At 41.3% G+C, this 23626-nt stretch overlaps 2 protein-coding genes across 6 annotated transcripts in view; both read right to left on the bottom strand.

Annotated features, from left to right (window-relative positions):
• The window catches only part of CDK6 (cyclin dependent kinase 6), a 237006-nt gene that overhangs the window by 102850 nt on the left and 110530 nt on the right, over positions 1-23626 (bottom strand). For all 5 annotated transcript variants that reach the window (XM_081243507.1, XM_081243509.1, XM_081243510.1 and 2 more), the window contains exon 4: positions 21206-21373. In XM_081243507.1, coding sequence (XP_081099633.1) covers positions 21206-21373 — 168 coding nt within the window. The remainder of the gene's footprint in view (positions 1-21205; positions 21374-23626) is intronic.
• Positions 604-1070, bottom strand: LOC308622456 (dolichyl-diphosphooligosaccharide--protein glycosyltransferase subunit 4). The gene has a single exon (XM_081243903.1). It carries the CDS (start codon positions 983-985, stop codon positions 872-874), a length of 114 nt encoding a protein of 37 aa, XP_081100029.1. The 5' UTR covers positions 986-1070; the 3' UTR covers positions 604-871.

Here is a 23626-nt window from a genome sequence, read left to right as displayed (position 1 = left end):
CTGCCAGAGGGCCTGTGAATTCACCATCCCCTCTGCCCGGAATGCTCCGTTCCACATCTTAGCCTCGTTCTGCCTCTCACTTCCTTAATAAGACACCTTCTCTGACCACCCTGCTTCTTGTAAATACATGTCTGGTCTGTCATACTTTAATCCCTCACAGTGCCTCCAACCTGCAATTACAATCGGCCCTCCGTTCTGCATCTGTGGATACGGTGGGTGACTGTACTATGTATTTTATACAAGGGACTCGAGCATCCGTGGATTTTGGTATCCACGGTGGTGATGGTGGCGGGGGCGGGGGGGGTGGACCTGCGAACAGTTCCCGCGAGGATACGGAGGGATGACTGTGTATAATGGTTTTACTTATGTATCCCATTCATCTTCCCCACAGGAGTGAGATTTTTATCTGTCTAATCAATTTCTACACTCTCAATTCAGTGCCTGTACAGCAGAAATCATATAGCAAAAATTTAAGAAATCATTTTAAATAAGAACATGAGTCTACACAAGAGCCCACAGAGGTCACAGCAAGGCTCTAGGGATTTTATAGCTATTCGGGTACTCGGAGCCCTGCTCCCCGCTGTGTTCTTTTTTTTGGGGGGGGACCACAAAAAAAATCTATATTTTTATATTGGGGGGAGGGAGTAGAAAATAAAGTAGCCCTATGCTGGGCCCTATTCACTGGCAGCTTCTTGTTCCATAAGGTTAAGGAAGACTTTGAGGAAATAAAAGTTGTTTGGAAAAATCCAGGTGTAGTTGCTTTGTATGTTGTGATGGGCAGAAGGGATGAAGTGAAGTGTGAAGGCCCCTCACACCCTCCATCTTGCCTCAGACTATGTCCTGGAACTCTGGGGCAGAGAAAGCGCCACTTTCATTCCTGCTTCTTGGGATTGTTGACAGCCACGTAGTGATAGAGAACGACAAGCAGGAAGAGCGACACGCCCAGCATGTTGGCGAAGATGGCGAGCTGCACGTCCGTGATCATGCTGATCAGCAGGGCTCGGCTCCGACACGGTCTGCGGACTAGCTCGAGGTAGGAGCCCCCCCTCCCTGTGCTCTTTTACGCTCCTTCTAATTCTGTCCTCTTGCCTCCTTAGCCCTCTGTGCCCCCAGTGTTTTTCATTTCCTTGCTGTAAAGAAATGTTGTTTTTATCACATAAATATGCCTAGATAATATAATATTTTGTATTACTTGTTTCTGAAGTTTATAAAATTTCGTATACTTTATAACTATCTTCGTTTTTTTTTTTTTTTTTTTTACTCAATACTGTTTCTAAGATTCACCCATGTTATTGCCTACAGCAATAGTTCATTCATTTTCATTTTCACTGCTGGATAATGCTACTGTGTGAATATACCAAGTCGATTTAACCATTCTTTTGTCTGTGAACATTTGGGTTGTCTCAGTTTTTTGCTATTACACACAATGCTGCTATGAATATTCCTGAATGTGACTCTTGGTGCACATGTGCACAAATTTCTCTGAAGTATGTAACTAGGCATGGAATTGCAAGGCTTCACGGTATGAGCATGCTGAACTACACAGTTAATGTCAAATCATTTTCCAAAGTAGTGTACCACTTTACACTCTCACTGTCAGAGGATCAAAATTTGGGGTGTTTCTTGAAAAATCACAGAGTTGGTATTTGGTAAGTATTTTTAAAATCCAACCTAACATTCTCCATCTTTTAACCGGTGAGTTTTGTACATTTACTGTGATTAACAATTTATTTGGACATGTTTACCAATTTACGTATTCACCATTCTTTCTTGCATCTCAGACATTCCTTTTAAGATAGTTTTGTTCTTTTTGAAGTATGTCCCTTAGAAGTTCCTTTAGTGACAAGGTGGAGGTAAACTCTCTTGGTTTTTATCTGAAAATGTCTACCTCATGAGTGTATTCTGTATTTAGAATCTACATATACACATTAATAGTAATAAAATATCTGGAATAGTAGTGGTATTTTCACTACAATGTCCTATCAGCACCAAGAGCAGAACAGCATATTCACCAAGCAACCATCTCCACAGTTTCTGGTCCACACTAATGACGCTAGGCATGCTTAGCAAAGAGTCATTGTTACGAATCTCAAGGAGCTCTGAGCAGCATGAAAAAAATGGAAGTCACATGAAACGTAAATAGAGAGTGAAAGCCTTCACGTAAAGGCTGAATTGGGTGGCTTCAGAAATGTGATGGGAGCTCAGAGCAGGAAGTGTCTTAAGAGAGCTGGATCCCAGTGAGATCAGGTTGCAGAAGCTCCTGAATTACATTTCCACACAACACTGCTCCTGTGGCCAAGCCACACCTTTACTTTGAATTCAAGAAAAGGCAGAGTACATTTTCTTCAGAAATTGTATCATGGTTTAATCAGAATCCTGCATCAGGCACGAGGTAGGTAAGAGCAATACTAAGACAAATGTTCTTTAAAAAAACCTAAATTAGAGAGTAAGCAATTGTATAAAATGCCACACACAAATTCCATGAATGGCAGATTGAATGTACAGATTGAGTTATTCACTTATGTACCAACTCCTTTTGTGAATGGGGGGCATTCCTGCGTGGCTTTGTAAAACAAAACAAGACAGTGCAGGTTATACAAGGGCTGGGCTGAAAGCCTCAGGAATTTCTTTTAACTAATATTTTTGAAAGGTTAACAGCTGGAAGAGTTCTTATGTGACACATCTTAAGCAGACTATGGGGAAGAAGTGTGTGTTATTTGTGACATTAATTACTAATCCGTGGTTGGTACAATGAGTCACTTATTGACCGGGGAAGAATCTAACCTATTTGGGAAATGAAACTTTCTGAATATTAACTACTGAGCACCTACACCCAGGAGATAGTGATAACTGGAATACAAAATGGTTTAGTCTAAAAAGGCCCATTTTGACTACAGTAAGGAAAGGAATTTACTTTCATAATTTAGGAATGTTGGTTTTCAGTCATCTACCTTCCCTCTACAGAGATTAAATACAGAACATGTCCTTCCTGAGAAAATTTTTTCTTATCTTTCTAGAGTCTGTCCTACAGGTGGTAAAGAAGAAAAGTACAATCATGTAGGTTTGTGCTTCACGGTCAAAACTCAGTTTCTCTTCTCTACCCTCTACCTGCCTGGCAGGTGAAAGTAAGCAGCTTGTAAGAACTGAAAAAAACAGCATTGGATTTCTGGGACTCCGCAATCTCACACTGAGAGAGAGAGAATGCCTGGAAGCTAGAGGGTTTACACTGTCTCTGCAGTTCGTTCACAATAACACATGCACCCATTCTTAGTCTCTTAGTAAAAATTCTGCAACTGTTTGGATTTGCATATTCAATTTCTTGTATTCAAGGACCAGGTACGTGTATACTCTTAGAAAGAATATATTTTAACTTCAGCACTGTTTAAAAAATGCTGATAGTGGAAAGAAAGATTTCCTCAACATACTCATTTCAGGAGTATTAGAAACATTCTCCCTTGTGAGAAACAGATAATAATGAAAAAGGAGAGAATTGTCTCCCTGAGATGTTAGTAACCTAAACTATAATATGAGTGGTCCCTAGGTAATAACTGGTTAGTAGTAGGAAAATGGTTTAATTAGTTATACTCATTTCTGTGCCTGTCTTCATGTTTACATGCAAAGATGAATCCTACTACTATGTAATTCTGTTATAGAACTACACCAAGTACTAATTCTTTTCACGTATGAATTTATTTAATTCCCACAACAATCCTATAAGGTAGGTGCGGTTATTTTGAGAAATAATGTTTCTCATTTTAACAAATAAGAAACACAGAGAAGCCTAAAGAATTTATTTAAATTCATAAAGCTTGTTAAGTAGGTTCCAGAATTTGTCCCTTTAGACAATGGGCTGTGCTGTACACTGCTTCTTGAATGAAGCAAGATTTTTGGAAAAAAAGTCTCGCTGCCTGTAGTTGAAAATGGTAGAAGAGAAAAAGGAATATTCCAGGAACACCTGAATCAATTTAAGACTTCAAAACCAAGGTTGCCAAGAAGGAAGAGAGAAACAAGGGAAGAAATTCTAAAACAGGATCAATGGAGTCACTGTTTAAAGAAAAGAAAGAACTTATTCTCTTGGGAGGGTGTGAACTATTTATTCACCAATACCTGATGAGATATAGAAAACACACACACACGATAAACCAATGCAACATAAAAAAGAACTCCAGGCATACGATGTTTAAATTCTGAAATTCTGGTATCTTCTCGAATGCTTCCAATTTAACATCTAGCCTCAAGAAAGTGACAATGTTCTTTTAAGAGAAACAGCCATTATCAAGTGTATGATATTTGGGAGGAGGTGGACACATGGTGGTGATGGCTAAATTTTAATTTAATTTTACACCTTTATTTATGGACATCTTTCTTTCAAACCCTGCTTTGACTTTCTGACATTGAAAACTGAAAAGTAAATCCATGGTACCATTTTTTTTGAAATGAATGAACAAGCTGGATGGACCAAGAGAATGAAGAAGGAGATAAACCGAGACCACACAAATTTGCCCGTAATGAGGATATATTACATTTAAAATGGACACAAAGATCTTAAAAGCACATCATCATTAGCAACTACTATTTAGTGAGCATAATATATGTGATGTCCGGTTTCTTCCCTCAAGGTGCTTGTTGTCTAATGAAAAGAGTAAATAACGGCATTTTGTGGCCATTTACATTACATAACCTTCATTACGGTTTGGTCACATAATGACCACATGTGAGGTATATAATTTGCCAACTTTAGCAAAAGCTGGATTATGGGGATGAAAAAGGAGAAACAGAAAGACAGGTGGCTGATTAGATACACTATAACCATGTTATTGGGTCTTTCAGCCCAATAAGCTAAATAAAGCACGTATCATTTAAATCCTGATGAAAAGATGTATTTTTTTTTTTTTTTTTTCTTTTTGTGGTATGCGGGCCTCTCACTGTTGTGGCCTCTCCCGTTGCGGAGCACAGGCTCCGGACGCGCAGGCCCAGCGGCCACGGCTCACAGGCCCAGCCGCTCCGCGGCATATGGGATCCTCCCAGACCGGGGCACGAACCCGTATCCCCTGCATCGGCAGGCGGACTCTCAACCACTGCGCCACCAGGGAGGCCCAAAAGATGTATTTTTAGAAAAAGGCTCTGTTTGTAAATGAAAAAAGCCATTTTATGATAGATTCATCTTAATTACAATTGGGAGAAACATTAAACCATTGGAAAATTTCTGATTCACACAACTACTAGTGAGATGTCTCATGCAGATTCTACATTACACCATCTATTCCATTTTGAATGGAAATGTTCATCACATCAAGAAAAATTACCATATATATTTATACCACTGCCAACAAAAATAGTAATGATTATATCGATATCGGCTGCTATGTCTTGAGTTATGTGTCTACATCATTATCCACAACAGTGTAATACGAAGAGGATTATGACCACAGATATTTATTCAATTTAAATGAACATTATTTCTTTTTTTCCCATAGGTAAATTTCATATCAGACTTTGGCCTGTGATGTGTTTTCCTTACTTTTCTCTATATCTCCATTTATAGTTTCTATCTCTTCTCTTTCCTGCCTTCACTCAGCCCCTCATCATATATCTCTTTTAAAACAGCCTCCACTCTGTTCTCCCTGCCAGCAATTTCTTAATTTATGCCAAAGCCTCCTATCAATTCATTCATCACATTGCATTAGAGTGATCTTTTGAAAAAAAAAATGAAGCCTTAAAAACAAAGAAAGAGGGGCTTCCCTGGTGGCGCAGTGGTTGAGAATCTGCCTGCTAATGCAGGGGACACGGGTTCGAGCCCTGGTCTGGGAGGATCCCACATGCCGCGGAGCAACTAGGCCCGTGAGCCACAACTACTGAGCCTGCGCGTCTGGAGCCTGTGCTCCGCAACAAGAGAGGCCGTGATAGTGAGAGGCCTGCGCACCGCGATGAAGAGTGGCCCCCGCTTGCCACAACTAGAGAAAGCCCTCGCACAGAAACGAAGACGAAACACAGTAAAAAATTAATTAATTAACTCCTACCTCCAACATCTTAAAAAAAAAAGACAACTAAAAACAAAGAAAGAGTTTGATCATGTTCTCCCAAGACACCCTGCGCATCAACCCACGTACTTCTCACTTTTTTGTGCATGTGTTCTGCTCTTTCCCAATTCTGTACCTAGAGGGCACCTATCTCTTTTGCTTGCCAGGCAAACTCCTCCTCGTTCTTGAAGGCCTGGCTCAAAAATCACCTCCCCTGTGAAGCATTCCCTGACCCTCCCATGGCTAACAATGCTTGCCTCCTGATTCACCTAGGTTTATTTGGTTAGAATAGAGAAGTAGAGGCAACTTCAGATTTATGCATACATATGTTTTTAAAAGTAAGTAGTAGTACTTTAAAAAACACATGTAAGTATATTAATAACTAATAAATATATTAGCTAGCTACAGGCATACCTCATTTTATTGCGCTTCACAGATACTGCATTTTTTTTTTAACAAACTGAAGGTTTGTGGCAACCCTGAGTTGAGCAAGTCTTATTGGCACCATTTTTCCAACAGCATTTGCTCACGTCATGTCTCTGTCACATTTTGGTAATTCTCAAAGTATTTCAAACCTTTTCATCATTATTATATTTGTTATGTGATCGGTGATCTTTGATGTTACTAGTGACAAAGATTATGACTCACTGAAGGCTCAAGGTGTTGGTTAGCATTTTTTAGCAATGAATTATTTGTTTGTTTTTTGGCCATGCCGTATGGCTTGCGAGGTCTTAGTTCCACGACCAGGGATCGAACCTGGGCCACAGCAGTGAAAGCATGAAAGTGCCAAGCCCTAACCACTGGATCGCCAGGGAATTCCCAGGAATGAAGTGTTTTTTAATAAAGGTATGTACATTTTTTTAGACATAATGCTACTGCACACTTAACAACTGCAGTGTAGTGTAAACATAACTTTTAGATGTATTGGGAAACCAAAAAATTTGTGTGACTAGCTTTATTGTAATACTTGCTTTACTGAAGTGGTCTGGAACCAGACCTGCAAAATCTCTGAGATATGCTTGTAATATAAATATTGATATATTACAGTAATATATCTAAATAATGTATTAATGAAATTAATGTCCTTTAAAAAGTAATTAGTTTAACAGACTATTTCTTGCTACTTCACTGTTTTAAAAACTGTCCTTAGCTTCTGACATACCCAATCAAGTTTGCATGTGGAGATGTCACTTGTAGATTATTTGTAGATTGCCAGTGCTCCCCAAATGTTTGCTAATTACTGCTATTAAAGAACCTAAAATATTATATTCCTGGTGACAGTAGGAAGCCTGCATTCTTCGCCTAATCAACATCCCCATAAACTTCTAAAGCTTTCTGCTTTTAACATGTGTGGAGCACTAAGGAAAAAAGGCACCATACTGTATAAACTATTTTATTAGAGATCACTGAATATATCTGTGCGCCCCTGACAGGAACCAGGAGCACAAGTTTCTACCTATAGAGTGGCCCTGTTGCTTTGGGGAGTTTCCTAGATCAATGAAGGCCTGTCCTTGTTGGTTGTCAAGGAGCAGACATTCCCTCTCTCCCTAACGCAACCTGATTTTCCTTGGGTAGCAAAAAAAAATGCTTACCTGCAATGTGATGGGTCTGTGGGTAGGTATCTGGTCCAGTTCTGGGAGTAAGTGAAAAGTAAGTGAAAGTCTGAAGAAAGCTTTAGGAAAAGACTGTCTTCCCTGATCAAAAAGGCAGTGAAACCCTTTTTGGCCCCGGCTCCCTTACTCACTGCTTAGACCACTGTCGTATGAGGATGTAATGCCTGAAGATGCAGCAGTCGTCTTGAGACCACGAGGGAAAACATCATTCACTGAGGAGGGGAGAATGGAATTTTCCTAATAATTGGTTATAGGACTCAAGATGATACCACTGAGCAACTGCACTAATTGCAGAATTATTTATCTCCAGATTTCTTAGGTCAGATTTAAAAATTACTATTATTCAAGATATAACTGATCGAATATTCAGAACCTGTAGCCAAGTGCATGTTGACACAAATGAATCCAGAAAAAAACCTGAGGTTCCAGTTTTGGTGATTATTAATAATAAAACTAAAGAAAGGAAAATGAAGCAGAATTGCCTGGGCCAGGAGAAGCTAATGAGTGACATTTTGGTCATGTTATGTTTCTGCTGCCCATGGGACATCAGGTGGCGACGTGAAGGGAAAAGCGGGATTGAGGGTCTGATGCTCAGAGGGGACCCTAGGCCCAGCTGACAACTGGGAGGTCTCTGCACAGGCGTGAGAGTTCAAGTGGTGGACCTGGGTGAGATCTGTGAAAGGGCTGAGGTGGGAACATTCAGGATGCTTTCTTGGTGGGCAAGAGGATTAGGAAGGGCCAGCAAAGGTGATCACCAGAGACACTGAGAAGAGAGGAGGCAGAGAGCTCAGTCACGTTCTGTTAAGAGGCAAGGAGGGAAAGCGAAATCCTTTGGGAGAACAATTTGGCATTATCAGAGTTTGAAATGTGCATGCTCATTAAAACAGCAATGAAATACCACTACACACTTACTAGAAGGGCCAAGATCTAACACACTGACAACACCAAACGCTGATGAGGATGTGCAGCAACAGGAACTCTCACTCACTGTTGAGGGTGGTGATAGTACAAAATAGTACAGCCACTCTGGAAGACAGTTAGGGAGTTTCTTATAAAACTGAACATAAAAAAAGAAAAAAAATGTGCATACTCTTTACCTTTTGTCTTGGTAATGCCCTTTCTTGAAACTTATCCTACAAAAATATTAGTATTTGGGTGAAAAGATATAAGCCCAGGATGTTCACTGTAGCCCCAAAAGAGAAACTCCCCAAAGGTCCATCCCAGGAGACTAGGTAAAACTATTACGTATATTCACACCATGAAGGTGTGATGCCACCAGGGACGTCCCCAAAGATTATATTTTGATTTACTATAACATTATTAAAGAAAGTTCAAACGTGAAGATGCTTTTCTCACTTCAATGGATTGTTTACTCAATATTGTCAAAATCCTAAATGTTGTGCTACATTTTTAACCTCAACATGCCAGTAAAAGCCATGATGATAGTGGCCAATTTGTGTTCAGGTACAAAAGGAACACGTGAGTCTCTATTTTTCCTGGGTGGTAACACTTTTAAATTCACAATGGGGCTTCCCTGGTGGCGCAGTGGTTAAGAATCCGCCTGCCAATGCAGGGGACACGGGTTCAATCCCTGCTCCAGGAAGATCCCACAGGCCGTGGAGCAACTAAGCCTGTGCACCACAACTACTGAGCCGGCATGCCTAGAGCCCGTGTTCCGCAACAAGAGAAACCATTGCACTGAGAAACACACAAACCACAACGAAGACTAGCTCCCACTGGCCGCAACTAGAGAAAGCCCGTGCACGGCAATGAAGGCCCAATGCAGCCAAAAATAAAGAAATTAATTAATTAAGAAAAAAATAAGTTCACAATGGACTATTTTGGCTTTTTTTTTTTTTTTAACTACCTTTGTATGTAAGAACCAGTAAGAACTAGAGTGGTCAGAGAGAATAAGTAGTTTTACATGATATATATAATCTTGGAAAGGCTTCAGAAAATGAATTTTAATCTATTAAATTTTAGTTTCGATTGCAGAGGCTACTTTTGAAAAACCTTGCCATACGCCCATCTGCAAAGTACTTGATTATTTATCTATTTTACACATTAGTTTTTTTTTAACTTAGTTTTTTTAACTTGCACAGTTTTTTTAACTTACAGTTTTTTAACTTACAAAGTTTTTTTTTTTTTTTTTTTTGTGTGGTACGCGGGCCTCTCACTGTTGTGGCCTCTCCCGCTGCGGAGCACAGGCTCCGGACGCGCAGGCTCAGCGGCCATGGCTCACGGGCCCAGCCGCTCCGCGGCATGTGGGATCTTCCCGGACTGGGGCACGAACCCGTGTCTCCTGCATTGGCAGGCGGACTCTCAACCACTGCGCCACCAGGGAAGCCCACAAAGTTTTTTTTTAACTTACACATTTTTTTAGAACACAAAGTCTAGTTTTTACTATAACTCATTAAAAATTTTCCTCAATTTAAGTTATTACTGATAGATTAGTTGTTTAACATTATAAGTGGTTGTGACTAGAACCACCATCCTTGATATGTAGCCCACTCAGACAACATCCAACCAACCAACTACTTGACAGTCATGCATCTGAGTAAAAGCAGTGAAATGTTCTTTTTTCAGAACATCTTTAAATATAAACACAGGATTTAGCAATGAAAGTGATTAATAAAACAAGTTTTGTTCCTGACACTGAAATTTCAAAATGGATGCAGATGCAGGCTGTAGTGACACGTTTCAGGAAAGCTGATGTTTGGGGGGAAGCACCCCTTTCTCAGTCTCACTCAGTCTCCCCACCCAAGCCAGCCTCCCTCTACCTCCTCTACGCAGAAACCTCTTATTTCATCTCACACACACACACACACACACTACAAACACTCACAGAGCAATACCACATGCCTGTGTCGTGCTACCTTAAGTGCTACAGCGAATATTACAATGTTATTCTTTTTAAAATAGATGGCAGGGCTTCTCTGGTGGCACAGTGGTTGAAAATCCGCCTGCCGATGCAGGGGACACGGGTGTGTGCCCCGGTTCGGGAAGATCCCACATGCCGCGAAGCGGCTGGGCCCATGAGCCATGGCCGCGGAGCCTGTGTGTCCGGAGCCTGTGCTCCGCAATGGGAGAGGCCACAACAGTGAGAGGCCCACGTACAGAAAAAATAAATAAATAAAAATAAAAATAAAATAGATGGCAAACCCATGGGGACACTATCATATGATAGCTACTATATTAGAGGCAAATCAAAGATACACAGAAGAAGTGCCTAACTTTATCCTAGAGAGTCAGGCTGACTTCTGGGAGGAAGTGGTATTTGCCCTGAGTCTTGAAGATTGAGTAGGAGTTTGTTAGGCTGAAAAGGGGAAAGGCAGTGTAAGCAGAGAGAAGATCTAATGGCCTAGAGGTACAAAATCTAATGGCATATCCCTTCAAGCAAGAGGAAGGAGGTCTGGAGTGGCAAGAGCATGGGTGTGTGGGGGTGGGTTTGAGGTGGGTGGGAGAGAAGGGATGGAGAGAAAGGTGAGGAACAGACTGCTGCAACCCACAGCTCAGAGTACAGAGACTTTTTAACCTGTGGGCAATGGGGAGTCAGAGGCAATTTTTACTTCTTCATCTCCCCAAGCCGGCTGGTTTCCCACGGTTGGTCCATGCTACAAGGCCCCTCCCACAGCTCCTTTCAATAAGTCAGTCTTGTCTTTCCAGGAAAAAAGAAAATCTGCTTTTCTGATGAGCTGTAGTCCTCATCTTTCATCCACTCGGGAAAAATGGGATTTTATAGTCCAGTAAAGACATTTTCATGAGTATATATGAAGACCCTCATTTCTGGAACTTATTTTATATTCTTCATAGGAACTTTTTCCATTCTTTAGAAAGTTTTAGTTGTAATTTTTCTCATCTGCTTTTTCTAAACTAGTAAAAGCTAGTTTTCTGGAACTAGGTTACAGACCAACTTTGGCCCATTTAACAAGGTCAGACTGTTTATTCTTGACAGAATTCTTTCCCACTGTAAAAAGGTACTTTTAAATGCCACATTCCAAGAGCAGTGCCAGTAAGCCACTGAAGCATATTTTCCCACAAGAACTGATACCATGTGCGGTCCCCACCTCACTGAAATCATCCAGCGTTACATAAGGTGCAGATAGCCGTAGCGTCACCGTGGAATCTATCAACAGTAACAGTGTTCAGAAAACATGTCCATACATTTCAAAGCATCGTGACCTTTAAAAAGTAATTCATCAAAATAAAAATGGTAAAGAAGAAAGGGAAGGATAGCTTTAGAAATTTAAAAAAAAATTGTTAAATGGCTGAAGAGAAATCTTGTAACTTTATGTTAGTACCCAAACCTAGAAGCAGTAGAGATTTTTCTCCTTTATTTTGGGGTTTTTATGGTTGAGTTGTTAAATTTACAGACCAACTTTTAGATGCTGCCAGCCTTCAAAATAAATATAAGAGCAGTGCTAAAGTCAATTTTCCTACACTTTCCCCTTCCTTCTTTTGGATGTTTCCCTGAGACCTGAAGGTAGATTATTCCTCCAAAGCCAACTGTAAAGTTTAACATTCAAATTTATGAGGGACTTAAAAATCGTAAGTATCCTTACAGATGTTGGGTGCCACAATGTTACTCACCCTGTGTTTCAATCCCTAGAGAAAAGGGAAACAGAAGGTGGTAGCAGCAAGAGGAACCGTTCAGCAGCCCAAAGGGCATCACTGAGAAACACGTTCGAAATATCAGTAATAAAGTCAATACAATATGAAAGAAAATCCAGCATGACAAAGCAATTGTATGAAAGTCTGAGCTGGGGCTTCCCCAGTGGCGCAGTGGTTGGGAGTCCGCCTGCCGATGCAGGGGACACGGGCTCGTGCCCCGGTCCGGGAGGATCCCACATACCACGGAGTGGCTGGGCCCGTGAGCCATGGCCGCTGAGCCTGCACGTCCGGAGCCTGTGCTCCGCAACGGGAGAGGCCACAACAGTGAGAGGCCCGCGTACCGCAAAAGAAAAAAAAATAGTCTGAGCTGAACTTTTGGAGAGACCTATACAAATTAAGAGAAACACGTACTTAATCTTCTCAAGAACCCAAGTGGACTAAATAAAATGACCAAAAGAAACAATAATGCAGACATTTTCAACCTTTTCCTGTGACATTACGATTCCTTCAAAGATCCCAAAGGTCTTAATTTTTAATTTAAACATACCATATAGAAAATGTTAAGTGCACAAGTTGGGGAGGTGTAGGAAGGCTTGTCATCTCGAATAAGTAGGGATGAAGAACAAGAATTATCTGAAGGTTAGGACTGGCTGCCCAGACAGATATTCAAAGTGTAACTGTTACTCCCTCAGAGCTCCAGTTACTATTAGGGAGTGATGCTGTGGGCAACTGAGAAGATTTAGCTGAAAGCTGAACCTAAAACAAACAAACAAACAAACAAATCTTTAGATGCTTATCAGTGATGATGCAATGACCCCCAGCAGCAACATGGAAAAAGCAGAGTTGGAAATTCATTCATTTGTGAAAGTAGGGAGTTGTGAAAGAACTTAAAGAGTAGTGAGAAATCTGATGGTGTTAGATGATAAGGAATATGCCTTTATGTGTATGGGGGTGATTTCTGGGTGGGAGTGAGAGTACAGAGGGGTAGGTTGGGGCTGCACTGCAAAACCCCCTCTGCATGCCATGCTACAGAGCTGGAATTCATTCTTTAGGCACTGGAGAATCAGGAGGATTCATTTCATTCATTCACCATGTATTTATCAAGTGCCTACCATGTGCCAGAAAGGCACTGTGGGAAACACAAAAGTAGTACAACATTGGAGTTGCGCAAATAAAAATGGCTATGGCCAATGTAACAGAATTTCAGTGACACATCTCAACTCAGGAACTTGCACTAGGAGACTAGCAAAGCCCAAGCAAAATGAAGATACTGCCACCTTTCCCTTCCATACAAGGAAGTAAGCAGTGACACCTGTAAAAGACGAGAAGCGCACACATCCCAAGAATTAAAGAGGATGTAAAAATCCAAGTTATAGAGACACTGTTTTATATTCAATTCCAAGGACTGTGTCTCATACTCCACTGAATGGACCTAACGGGACACGAGTTAAGGAAATTTAGGGGAGACGGAATTATCTCATTAAACACAGTTTGACAGACTAGTCCCTGACCAAGCACAGAAGGCATATTCCCATAAGAATGTTAAGTGGAAGAGGCAACAAAATTTTTTCCATCTTCTGCATCTCTGAGAAACCCTTCAGCTGCAAAACTTCTTTAAAGCATTTGGTCTCGTCAACCTTAAGACAATACTTGGTCTTTACACTCAAACTTGGCCTCAAGCTTCTGAATTTTTTTTTTTTTTTTTTTTTTTTTTTTTTTGCGGTACATGGGCCTCTCACTGTTGTGGTCTCTCCCGTTGCGGAGCACAGGCTCCGGATGCGCAGGCTCAGCGGCCATGGCTCACGGGCCTAACCGCTCTGCGGCATGTGGGATCTTCCCGGACCGGGGCATGAACCCGTGTCCCCTGCATCGGCAGGCGGACTCTCAGCCACTGCGCCACCAGGGAAGCCCAAGCTTCTGAAATTTGAATAGCATCACACAGGGTGTCTGTAGGATGGAATGTAAACAACCAGGTGACAACCAGACCCTGTCTATATCATACCTTGATAGGACATTAGCTGGCTGAACAGATGTATGGAGGAAGAAAAGAACATCCTGTCCTTTCTCTGAGTAAAACATCCTCCAGGCAGTAACGATACAGTTAAACTGTTTTTGTCCAGAACTGATTCTCAACAGTGACAACTTAGGAAGGAGCTAGAATTAGGTGAGTCAAATGAATGACTATCTTTTATAAACAAGGAAAGCAGTTGTTTGATGAACTTCACAAGTATACTTGGAGCAATTAAATACCCACCCGCGCGCACGCACGCACACACACACACACACACGCACACCTACAGCAGCATCCTGTGCTGCATGGAATACATTCTCTTTCTACATGGAAGCAATGCTCGCAGTGGTCAACAGCATTTGCCTTTACTGCAGGGGCAGAGCCAACCTCTCAGATGGCAACTCCAAGTGTGTTGTTTTACTGCCACCGAGAACGCGTAACGGAGCATCTGGATGGGTTTTCCTGTTTGTCTTGGCTCTGGCATTTTCCACGTACCCAGTCCTGGGAATCCGAGAGAAGACGTGTCCTGTCCCCAGCCCTGTGCACCGCCCCATTGTGCTCTACTTCCCTCACTGGTGAAAGTGAAAACGAAAGCGGCACAAACACTCCATTGTTAACTAGGAAATATGTACTGGCAACTGGAAGTTTTCACAAAACAGACCTGGTTGTGTCATGGCAAGGAGAGGTCGAGTGGGAAGGGAGTTACAGGAGCCTTTTCGGCTTCTGAGGTGTGTCCTGCACTTGCACTGAGGTGCTGAGGCGACAGGGCTTTGGGTTTTTTCCGTTATACTCGGTTCATGCTCTTGGTTTGATTTACTCAGTACTCACTGGCAGCCTTTGCAGGCTTCTGTGGGAGCAACTCGGCTGCCCAAGCCGGGGCACAAACTCTGCCAGGTCCCCATAGTAAATACAACACGCACGAAGAGGAAACAAGCATAAACAATTTATTTTCTCCTGTAAAAGATGACATTGTTCTCTGATCTCTGGTCCTGCTTCACTTTGTCAACTTGGTGGTGCCAACTGGGTGCTGTCAAATGAACTATTCCAAACAGAAACAGAGAAAATAAGCACAGACTGCATGATGTGCACATCCGTGGGGCCCACATCCAGGCAGGTTCTGAGCGTAGGGGGCTGGTGACCTCTCTGAGCATCTCACATCCCGGTGTGGGTGAGCAGGGAGGGCTTCCCTGACCCCCAGCCCACGAGGGCTTCGGAGTCACAGGGCCTCATAGAACTCTGTCCCTTTCCTTTATCGCACTTGTCTCTGTTTCTAACTAGACATTTCTTTGTGTGACTGTTTGATTAAGATCTGTTTCCCCATTGTGATTATGAGCTCCATGAGAGCAGAGACCTTGTCCGCTTCTCTTCACCATGGTCCCTCAGGTCCATTGACAGTGCTTGGCTCATGGAAAGTGATCAATATTTGTTGGCTGACTGCCACAACTCCATTTCATTAATTTTCTACCCCAGGATTATCAAAAAGTTTCTGAATCCACAAGGTTTCTTTAATGTTTACTAAACGCTACCAATGCTGGCATTAGAAGAGGAAACCATCTATTGCCAGAGGCATAAGGAGAGGATGTAAGCAATTTGTTTTTTTGTGATTCTTGTGGTACTAAATAAATGAATGATGTTAAATAAGGCAATTTGGGGAATCTTATCAGTTCCATATAAAAAAATCCCTGAGTGAACTTTTATAATTTGTAGAGCTGTCAAAAGTCTTCCCATGTTCACTATTTACTTGTTATCTTTTGATTATTTCTACAGAGTGGAAAATGTTTTCATATGAAGACATATGTCTTTTAATAGGAAAGATAATATGGAAAAAAAGAACTTTGGCGAAGGGGAATGTAATTCACTCAGTGAGAATTTTACTAAGTCACTGAAAAGACAGGAGAATATTCTCTCTCTTCCATTATGGTACAAAGTGGATTTTTTTCTCCAAACTGTGTGTTAGGCACAGGCATTTGGAGGAAAAATGCTAATTCTCTCCTTTGTCTAATGATTGTATAAAGGCCCTCCAAAAAAAACACTGAAAAGTCACTGTAATACTGTTCACTGCAGAACACAAATTGGTTTACGGCAGGCCAATCCTGGACTTCATCCCAGCATGTGAAGTTACTGAGGCCCCAAGAGGAATGACCTCATTTTAAGGTACAGCCTTCTCTCTATCCACAGGTGGCTTCACGGTGGTTGTCCTGGGGAGTGACTGGTTCTAACTGCACAGGCGTTGGCAATTACATCTGGATATAAAAACGTCAGCCCCGGCACTGCTCTGAACGGCCCCCAAAGTGGTCTTATGTCATACAGCGAGCATAGCACGATGCGTGCGCTGTCGTGAACAGGCACTTGGATGATTTTAAGGGAGCAGATACACACAGGAGTGAATCAAGAGAACACTTGATTTTTCCTAAGAAATGATACATTTACGAGAGGTTCCAGTATTCACAACTGTGGCAAAAGAAGTTTTATTCTGAGGTCTACATAAATAACAGGTTAACCAGGAGGTACAAGTTCATGCCTCAGTGTTCCCCACTGTGTCAAAATATGACATGAGCTAGTTGTTTTTTAATCACAATTTTAATAAGACTTAAAACATGTTTCAAAAAAATGGACTGTTGAATATTTGTGGAATCTCTGCATACCCTTTGTAGAACCCAAGAGGTCTGCAGAACCTAGTTTGATACCCTCTAAAGTATTGGATCCCACCATGGGGAGAAGAGGAAGGGAGAGGGGAGGATGGGCGAGAGCCAGAATATAAACATTAGTACTCTCCAAGCCATTTATAATCTATTTGGTGAATTCAGACTTAACCTGGTTACAAACTGTTCGTCTGAGTCTCAGTTTCCCCACTTTCAAAATGAGATGGTTGGTAAGGAGTTCCCAAACCACCAAATCCAATGGCAACAGTATCACCCTACATGCTGTATGGGTCAGTTCAGGAAAAAAAAAATAGGGATTTTTCATCATAAACAGAGAAGTCAAGGCCTGCTCTCTCCCTGAGCTGCTGTTCATAGGGCTTCGTGATGATCAGAGTCATCGTCGGGCTGCTGGTGATGGGCCAGGCTCTGCTTCTACGACTTGCCGTGTCAGATGCGGGTGTGCGATTGGGTATGACCCAACCTGCCCGCTCAGAGGTTGGTCTCTACTTCCCTTTCATACTGACAGACAAAAATGAGTTGCACTACACACTGCATCCAACACGGGAAGTTCTTAGAAATGTTGACTTGAGAATGACTCTCAGTACAATTTTAGTTAGTTGTATAGTCATTCTATTGAATAAACATACAGAGGCAGACCTCAGAGATATCATGGGTTGGGTATCAGACCACACAATAAAGCGAATTGGCAATAAAGCGAGTCCCATGAATTTCTTGGTTTCCAGTGCCCATAAAAGTTGTGTTTACACTATACTATAGTCTATTAAGTATGCAATAGCATTATGTCTTAAAAAATGCACATGCCTTACTTAAATAATACTTTATTGCTAAAAAATGTTGCCTTCAGCAGCGCATAATCTTTTTGAAATAGTAACATCAAAGATCTCTAATCACAGATCACCACAATAAATATAATAATGAAAAAGTTTGAAATACTGCTAGAATTACCAAAATGTGACACAGAGACATTAAATGAGCAAGTGCTGTTGGAAGATGGCGCCATGATGCAGGGTTGCCACAATACGTCAATTTGTAAAAAATGCAGTGTCTGCTAAATGCAATAAAGTGGAGCGCAATAAAACGAGGTATGTCTGTATTCTTGAAATGCATCTGCCATAAAGATTATATATAATCACATCGGTCATGTTCGTACATGTCACTTACGTGCACTGGAAAGAAGCTCCCTCTAACCTGTTCTCTGGTTTTCCACAAATGTAGCTATTTCAATACAGGTCACAGAAGTTGATTTTCAGGGTTTCACAGAAACTCTTCTGATAAGTAGAACCCATGCCAGGCACTGAGTAACAGGCCCCACTTCTCTTCACATCCCCAGCTCCTCCCTGCAGGACAAGGGGCCTCCTCACACGGTGTTTATGGCCACCCCAGTCTGTGTGTCCCCATTCTGCCCAATGTCTGCAAACTGCTGCCCCTTATGCATGGGGTGAGGACACAGGTGGCCCAATCTGCCGTTAGGAGGAAGCACTGAGAAGAGCCCGTGCAGTTCCCATTCAGTCAGGGAATTCCAATGCCCTGAGTGCGGCTGGGTCTCAGGCACACTGGATTCTGTGCCTCATCAAGGGAGGCAAGGCAGGAGCAGGGCCAGCGCAGGCTCCTCTAAAGCATGAAACCCAGGCCAGGGGCCCGTCCTGCCTGGGTCTAAGGCATTCACTGTAGCCATCCACATCTTGATTCTACACCCTTGAGAGAAATAGGTATAAACAACCCTTCCTCTCCACGGGTACACGTGCACTCTGACTGTATACTGAGCAGGAAGAACCCAATACTCCCTAAGGACACCTGAAGGTCATGCAGGAGGCACCCAGTTAAGGGCACTTAGCCCTCCCTTATCAGATGAAGACAAGCCGAGTCATTTGGCCCTATGTTATACCAACTACAGCCACAACTAGAGTCCGGACTTATGATGACTGTCCTAAATTAATTTCTACCCCAAAGGCCAACTCTTTCAAGGAGCTTACAGCCTGATAAATAAAACCCCTACATAATTACAAACAAGATAGAAAGCAGTATTATGAAAGACATTAATAAGAAGTTACTCTGGAAACAATGAGGGCGGATGGGGGGATTAATTTCTGCAGGGGGTACCAAAATGGGACATGTGAGTCAGGCTTTGGAAGGTAAGTATTATATTAGTAGCATTTCTCCTGGCTGCAAAATGTCAGTTTCGAATCAGTTAACTTGTAAATTTCTTTAACATTCCACAAATCAAGTTGATTCCCAGTTCCTGTATGACATAACCCACTAAAAAATGTGTATTTCCAGGAAGTGGAGTGTAGTCTTTTTCTCTTCAAGAAATACAAAAAATAAATACCAGTTCAGTCTGAAAAAACTGATTCCAGGCCTTTACGTGTCACTGTGTGTACATAAACCAATGTATCACTATAGAAATGGATTTTTCCTTAAAAAGAAAAATAAACAGTGGGAAAAAATTTTAATGCGGTACCCTACAGGAATCATATTCTTTATTATTGACATTAAGTTCCAACTATGACTCTTTCAAATAAAGTCTGAATTTGTTCCAGTGTCTTTCCCAGTTGCTAATATTTTTTACTTTATGTCACATAAGAAATACAGAGTGTGCAATACAAACTACATACTGAAAAATCAGGTATTTACGACTGCCTTTCCCCTTTTCTGTATGAAATCATTTGTCTCCATTTTCCTGTCTGAACATATCAACTTTCAGCAAGAATGGAATGTTAATTGGTGTTACGCACAAGCTGGGCTATCATTCCTCAAATTTAATAAGAAAAAAAAAAAGCAAACCCAACTGGGTTTCCTGTTTTTATTTATGGTTTTCAGTGCCCAGTTCGGGGGGATCAAAATACAGTGTCTCAGTTACGGCTCATCCTTCCCTCAATTAATGTACCAAAGGGACTGGTTCCTTCCATCTGCTCCCCTGATGACTGTCCAGATCACAAAGCCTATTCAAGCTTCTCCCCAGGGCCGTGAAACAACATACGAAACTACTTCCTAGGGAAGCTGCAGCCTACCTCACCCTTCCCACTGGGGAAACACACAGACTCAGCCCTTTCTGGTGTGATTATATAAGAACACAAGGGCTCACTTGACCCAGCCCAAATCGGAGACTTATCCTTTAAACACCATCTTGGGTCCTGTCTTCTCAAAAGTGACGGTGTATGTTGGGCAAAGAGGAAACAAGAATGATTTATCTTTCAACAACAGTGACACATTCTAAGGAATCCTCTGTAAAAATTATGATGCCCTACGTAAAGTATATAATGTTGGGAAAGTATGTGATCTTACACATCCAGGTTCTCGTATCTGTATCTCCAGGGTGAGGAAGCAGAACATTTTTGCAAATTGAATGTTTTTCTAAGGCAAGTTATCTCTCTTAGAGAATTTCCAACTCCCCTCCTGAATTTCTACTTCTCAGCTGAGGCATTACTGGAATTTGGGGAAACAATTCTTTGTTGCGCGGAATATTAGCCTCCTTGTGGCCACCACCATCCCCCAAGTTGTTATGATGACCAAAGATGCCGTCACACATTTCTGAACAATGTTTCCCCCTCCCCCCAGGGCAGCGCTGCCCTTAACTGAGAACCACTTTGAGGCTAAAGATGGACTATATGTAGAAAATGGCATACTGACCCAAGAAGATTCTTTTACTTAAGGCTTAATGTCTGAATGAGAAAAAAAACAGAATAACTGTCATTCTTTGTCAAAATAGAGCCCTTGGGTTTACTCTTCGTATTTTGGCTTCACCCAAAAGCCTTCACCCGGCAGGGTGGTGCTACTTGTTCACGGATCATCCAAGTTCACTGTAAATTTAATTTCTTTACAGTCCACGCACCACAGCTTCACAGGAGTGCTTTCACACACCTGTGCAGGTACCTGGCTGTTTCTCAAACTAGGATGCTGCAGACAGATCAACATTCCTGGTGCTCTCTCCTCGCTGACCTTGAGCTATGTTTCCCTAGACACTATATATGCAGCTCTGAACACAGTGGTTATGGCAAAAAGCCATATGGCAAAACCATTTGGAAACTTGTAACTGATTCCTTTCTAGTGGCTAAGAAGCAACCGTCTATTTCTGCAATGGGTTCTGTCCACAACAAGCCCAGCCCGGATATGTCTGCAGTTGTAAGCATAACACTTTCCTCCTACTGCCTGCTATATACAAAGTGCAAAGACATTCTGTCCACCAACTGACCACTGGCAGTAATAACATTAGGGGCCTGGAATGGGGGCAGTTTGTCATTCAAAAGCAGAAAACTAAGTTTAATGGAAGAACAGCACTTTCTCACTCACCACTGAGGTAAGAGCCATCTGAAAACTGTAGATGCGGGCAAGGCCGAAGTCAGCCAGTTTTATTTGTCCACTGCTGGTCACCAGAATGTTCTGTGGTTTTAGATCACGATGTACCACTCGGTGAGAATGAAGAAAGTCCAGACCTCGGAGAAGCTGAAACATCATATCCTAAATAAAACCAAAAAAGAAAATCAATCAATGGTCAAAACAGAAATTCAACAGGCTGAATCCTCAGCACTTAGAAAAGTGCTTGGCATACAGAAAGCATTTCATAAATATTTGCTGAATGAATGAATTTGTTTCCCCCTACTGCTCCACTCTCCAATTTTCAAGATCACTACAAAAAATTTCACTCTTGACCTGTATTTCATTAATGAAAGGATGATTTAAAAATAGTTTCAGATGGCATAGGAAATATTCTGGAAGGATATACACCAAACTGGTGTCCATGGTTAATGTTGGGGAGAGGAAGTAGTTGGTGAGAGAGGGACACTTTTTACTTCATATACTTTTATAGGATTTAATACATGATTCCAACAATTAAAATCCAGTAAACAATGATAACATTAATGGTAGTTCTTATTATTATTATAGCACCTATTACTTAGCAGTCACTATGTGTCAAGCATTGCTCTAAACACCTTCTCTTTAGTAACTCACTTAATCCACACCACAACACTGAGGTAAACAATATCATTGGCCCATTTTACAGGTCAAGAAACTGGTACACAGTAAGTGTATGTACTTAGCCCAAAGTAACACTACTAGCAAAAGACAGAGTCTTGATTCGAACCAGAGTCCAGGAAAACTGGATTCAAATCCCCAATGCACTCCTTCATTAGATCAATGATTGAATGAGCGTGGAAAACCGGGTAAACCATTTAACCTCGCCAAGCCTCAGTTTTCAGGTCTGTAAAAATAGGAAAACCTACTTCGTAGGATCACTGTTTGTAAAGCACTGACAGTAGTCAGCATTCAATAAATGGCAGCACTTACTGCTGACAGTATCAGCTAGCATGGAGGAGGGGGACATTCAGAAAATAAACCAATGTCACATCTTCTTCTAATTTTAGAGCTGATAAAATCAGATACAAAATTTAAGACTCGGAAACTGTCTGAAAGTAGGAATTTAAGATAATGACCATGATATGGCGCTCTGAAATCTGGGGTTAATAAGACTGACCTACCCCCCTCCCCAAATATTGTGAGAATGGTGTGTAAAGGGGGGATGGAATGATTTTGTTCATATAAAGGTTAGAGATGATTAGGCAGCATCAGGGGCTTCAGAGCTGGCAGGGGCTGTGAGGACACACTTGTTCATCAGCTGGACTGTATCTGGTTATTGGTTTACAGTATTGGTATTTCCTTCAGGGAGTTCTATCTTTATATCCTGGCTTATTCAAAACCAAAGCCTTAGTTTTCCACCTATAAAAAGGAGAAAACATTGCTTACTTTTCATAATACGAGATTTTAAATGAAGTAACGCATGTAATGAAGTAGTTTCTGGCACACGGTTAGCATTCAACAAATGATAATCGTTGAAGTGCCCCGTTTCCTGGGGGAGACAGAGTAACAAACAACTAGAAGAAAATGTGGCCAGTGCCACAAGGTCAGTGGACAAAGCACTAAGCAAGTGTGCAATGACACAGGTGTACTGGAATTCTTCTTGAGCTCCACCTAAATGGATCTGATGAACTGGCTGGGGTTACCTTCTAAGTTTCGAAAGATGAAAACTCTGGAGAAGACTGCACTGTTGAGGGACAGACAGTCCTTCAAGACTTAAGAACCACTGAGGGTAAAACAACTTGGAATGAATAAACAAGAGTGTGAAAATGAAGCACAAAATGTTAACGAAAGTAATCTACTGCTGCAGCAAATAAGTCTTTATTGGAAACACATGCACATGACTTGTAAGCAGTGGATTTTAAACAGCATGACTAACCTAAACTAATGTCATGCTGGCTTGTCATCTTTAGCTTCTTATAAACTAAGCACCAACCATTTAAAACAGTACAAAGAATAAATGTGCTTGGTTCATGTTTCATTGTTCAAACAGTTTAAGCAGCCAATTAGTAGAATAAATATGTAAAAATTTGGACCAATTAATTATACTAATAAGGCCCATCTTAATTTATGAAAAGCCTGAACTACTGAGTTTAAATACATATGTATTGCTTTTATTTGTGTCTTTATACAGCACACACTACATTTTTCTTAATTATAAAATTGGTACATGCTTAATGCATATAGAAGCTTTTTAAAAATTTTATTAAAAATCCAGAAGAAGAACAAAAATCATGCAAAATCCCACCACTCAGAGAAGACAGAAAACTTTACTGTTAACTTTTATCTTTAACGTCTTTGAAACAGATACTGATATATTTGGAGGTATAAATATATTATATCTCTATATAATATATA

Source organism: Mesoplodon bidens, assembly GCF_964165515.1.
Source record: "Mesoplodon bidens genome assembly, chromosome: 9".
Taxonomy (NCBI): domain Eukaryota; kingdom Metazoa; phylum Chordata; class Mammalia; order Artiodactyla; family Ziphiidae; genus Mesoplodon; species Mesoplodon bidens.
Note: the sequence above shows the minus strand (reverse complement) of the source record. Positions and strands in the feature narration are given on the sequence as shown.

Coding starts and splice junctions, on each gene's coding strand:
- LOC308622456 (XM_081243903.1), bottom strand. CDS start 985: ATGATCACGGACGTGCAGCTCGCCATCTTCGCCAACATGCTGGGCGTG.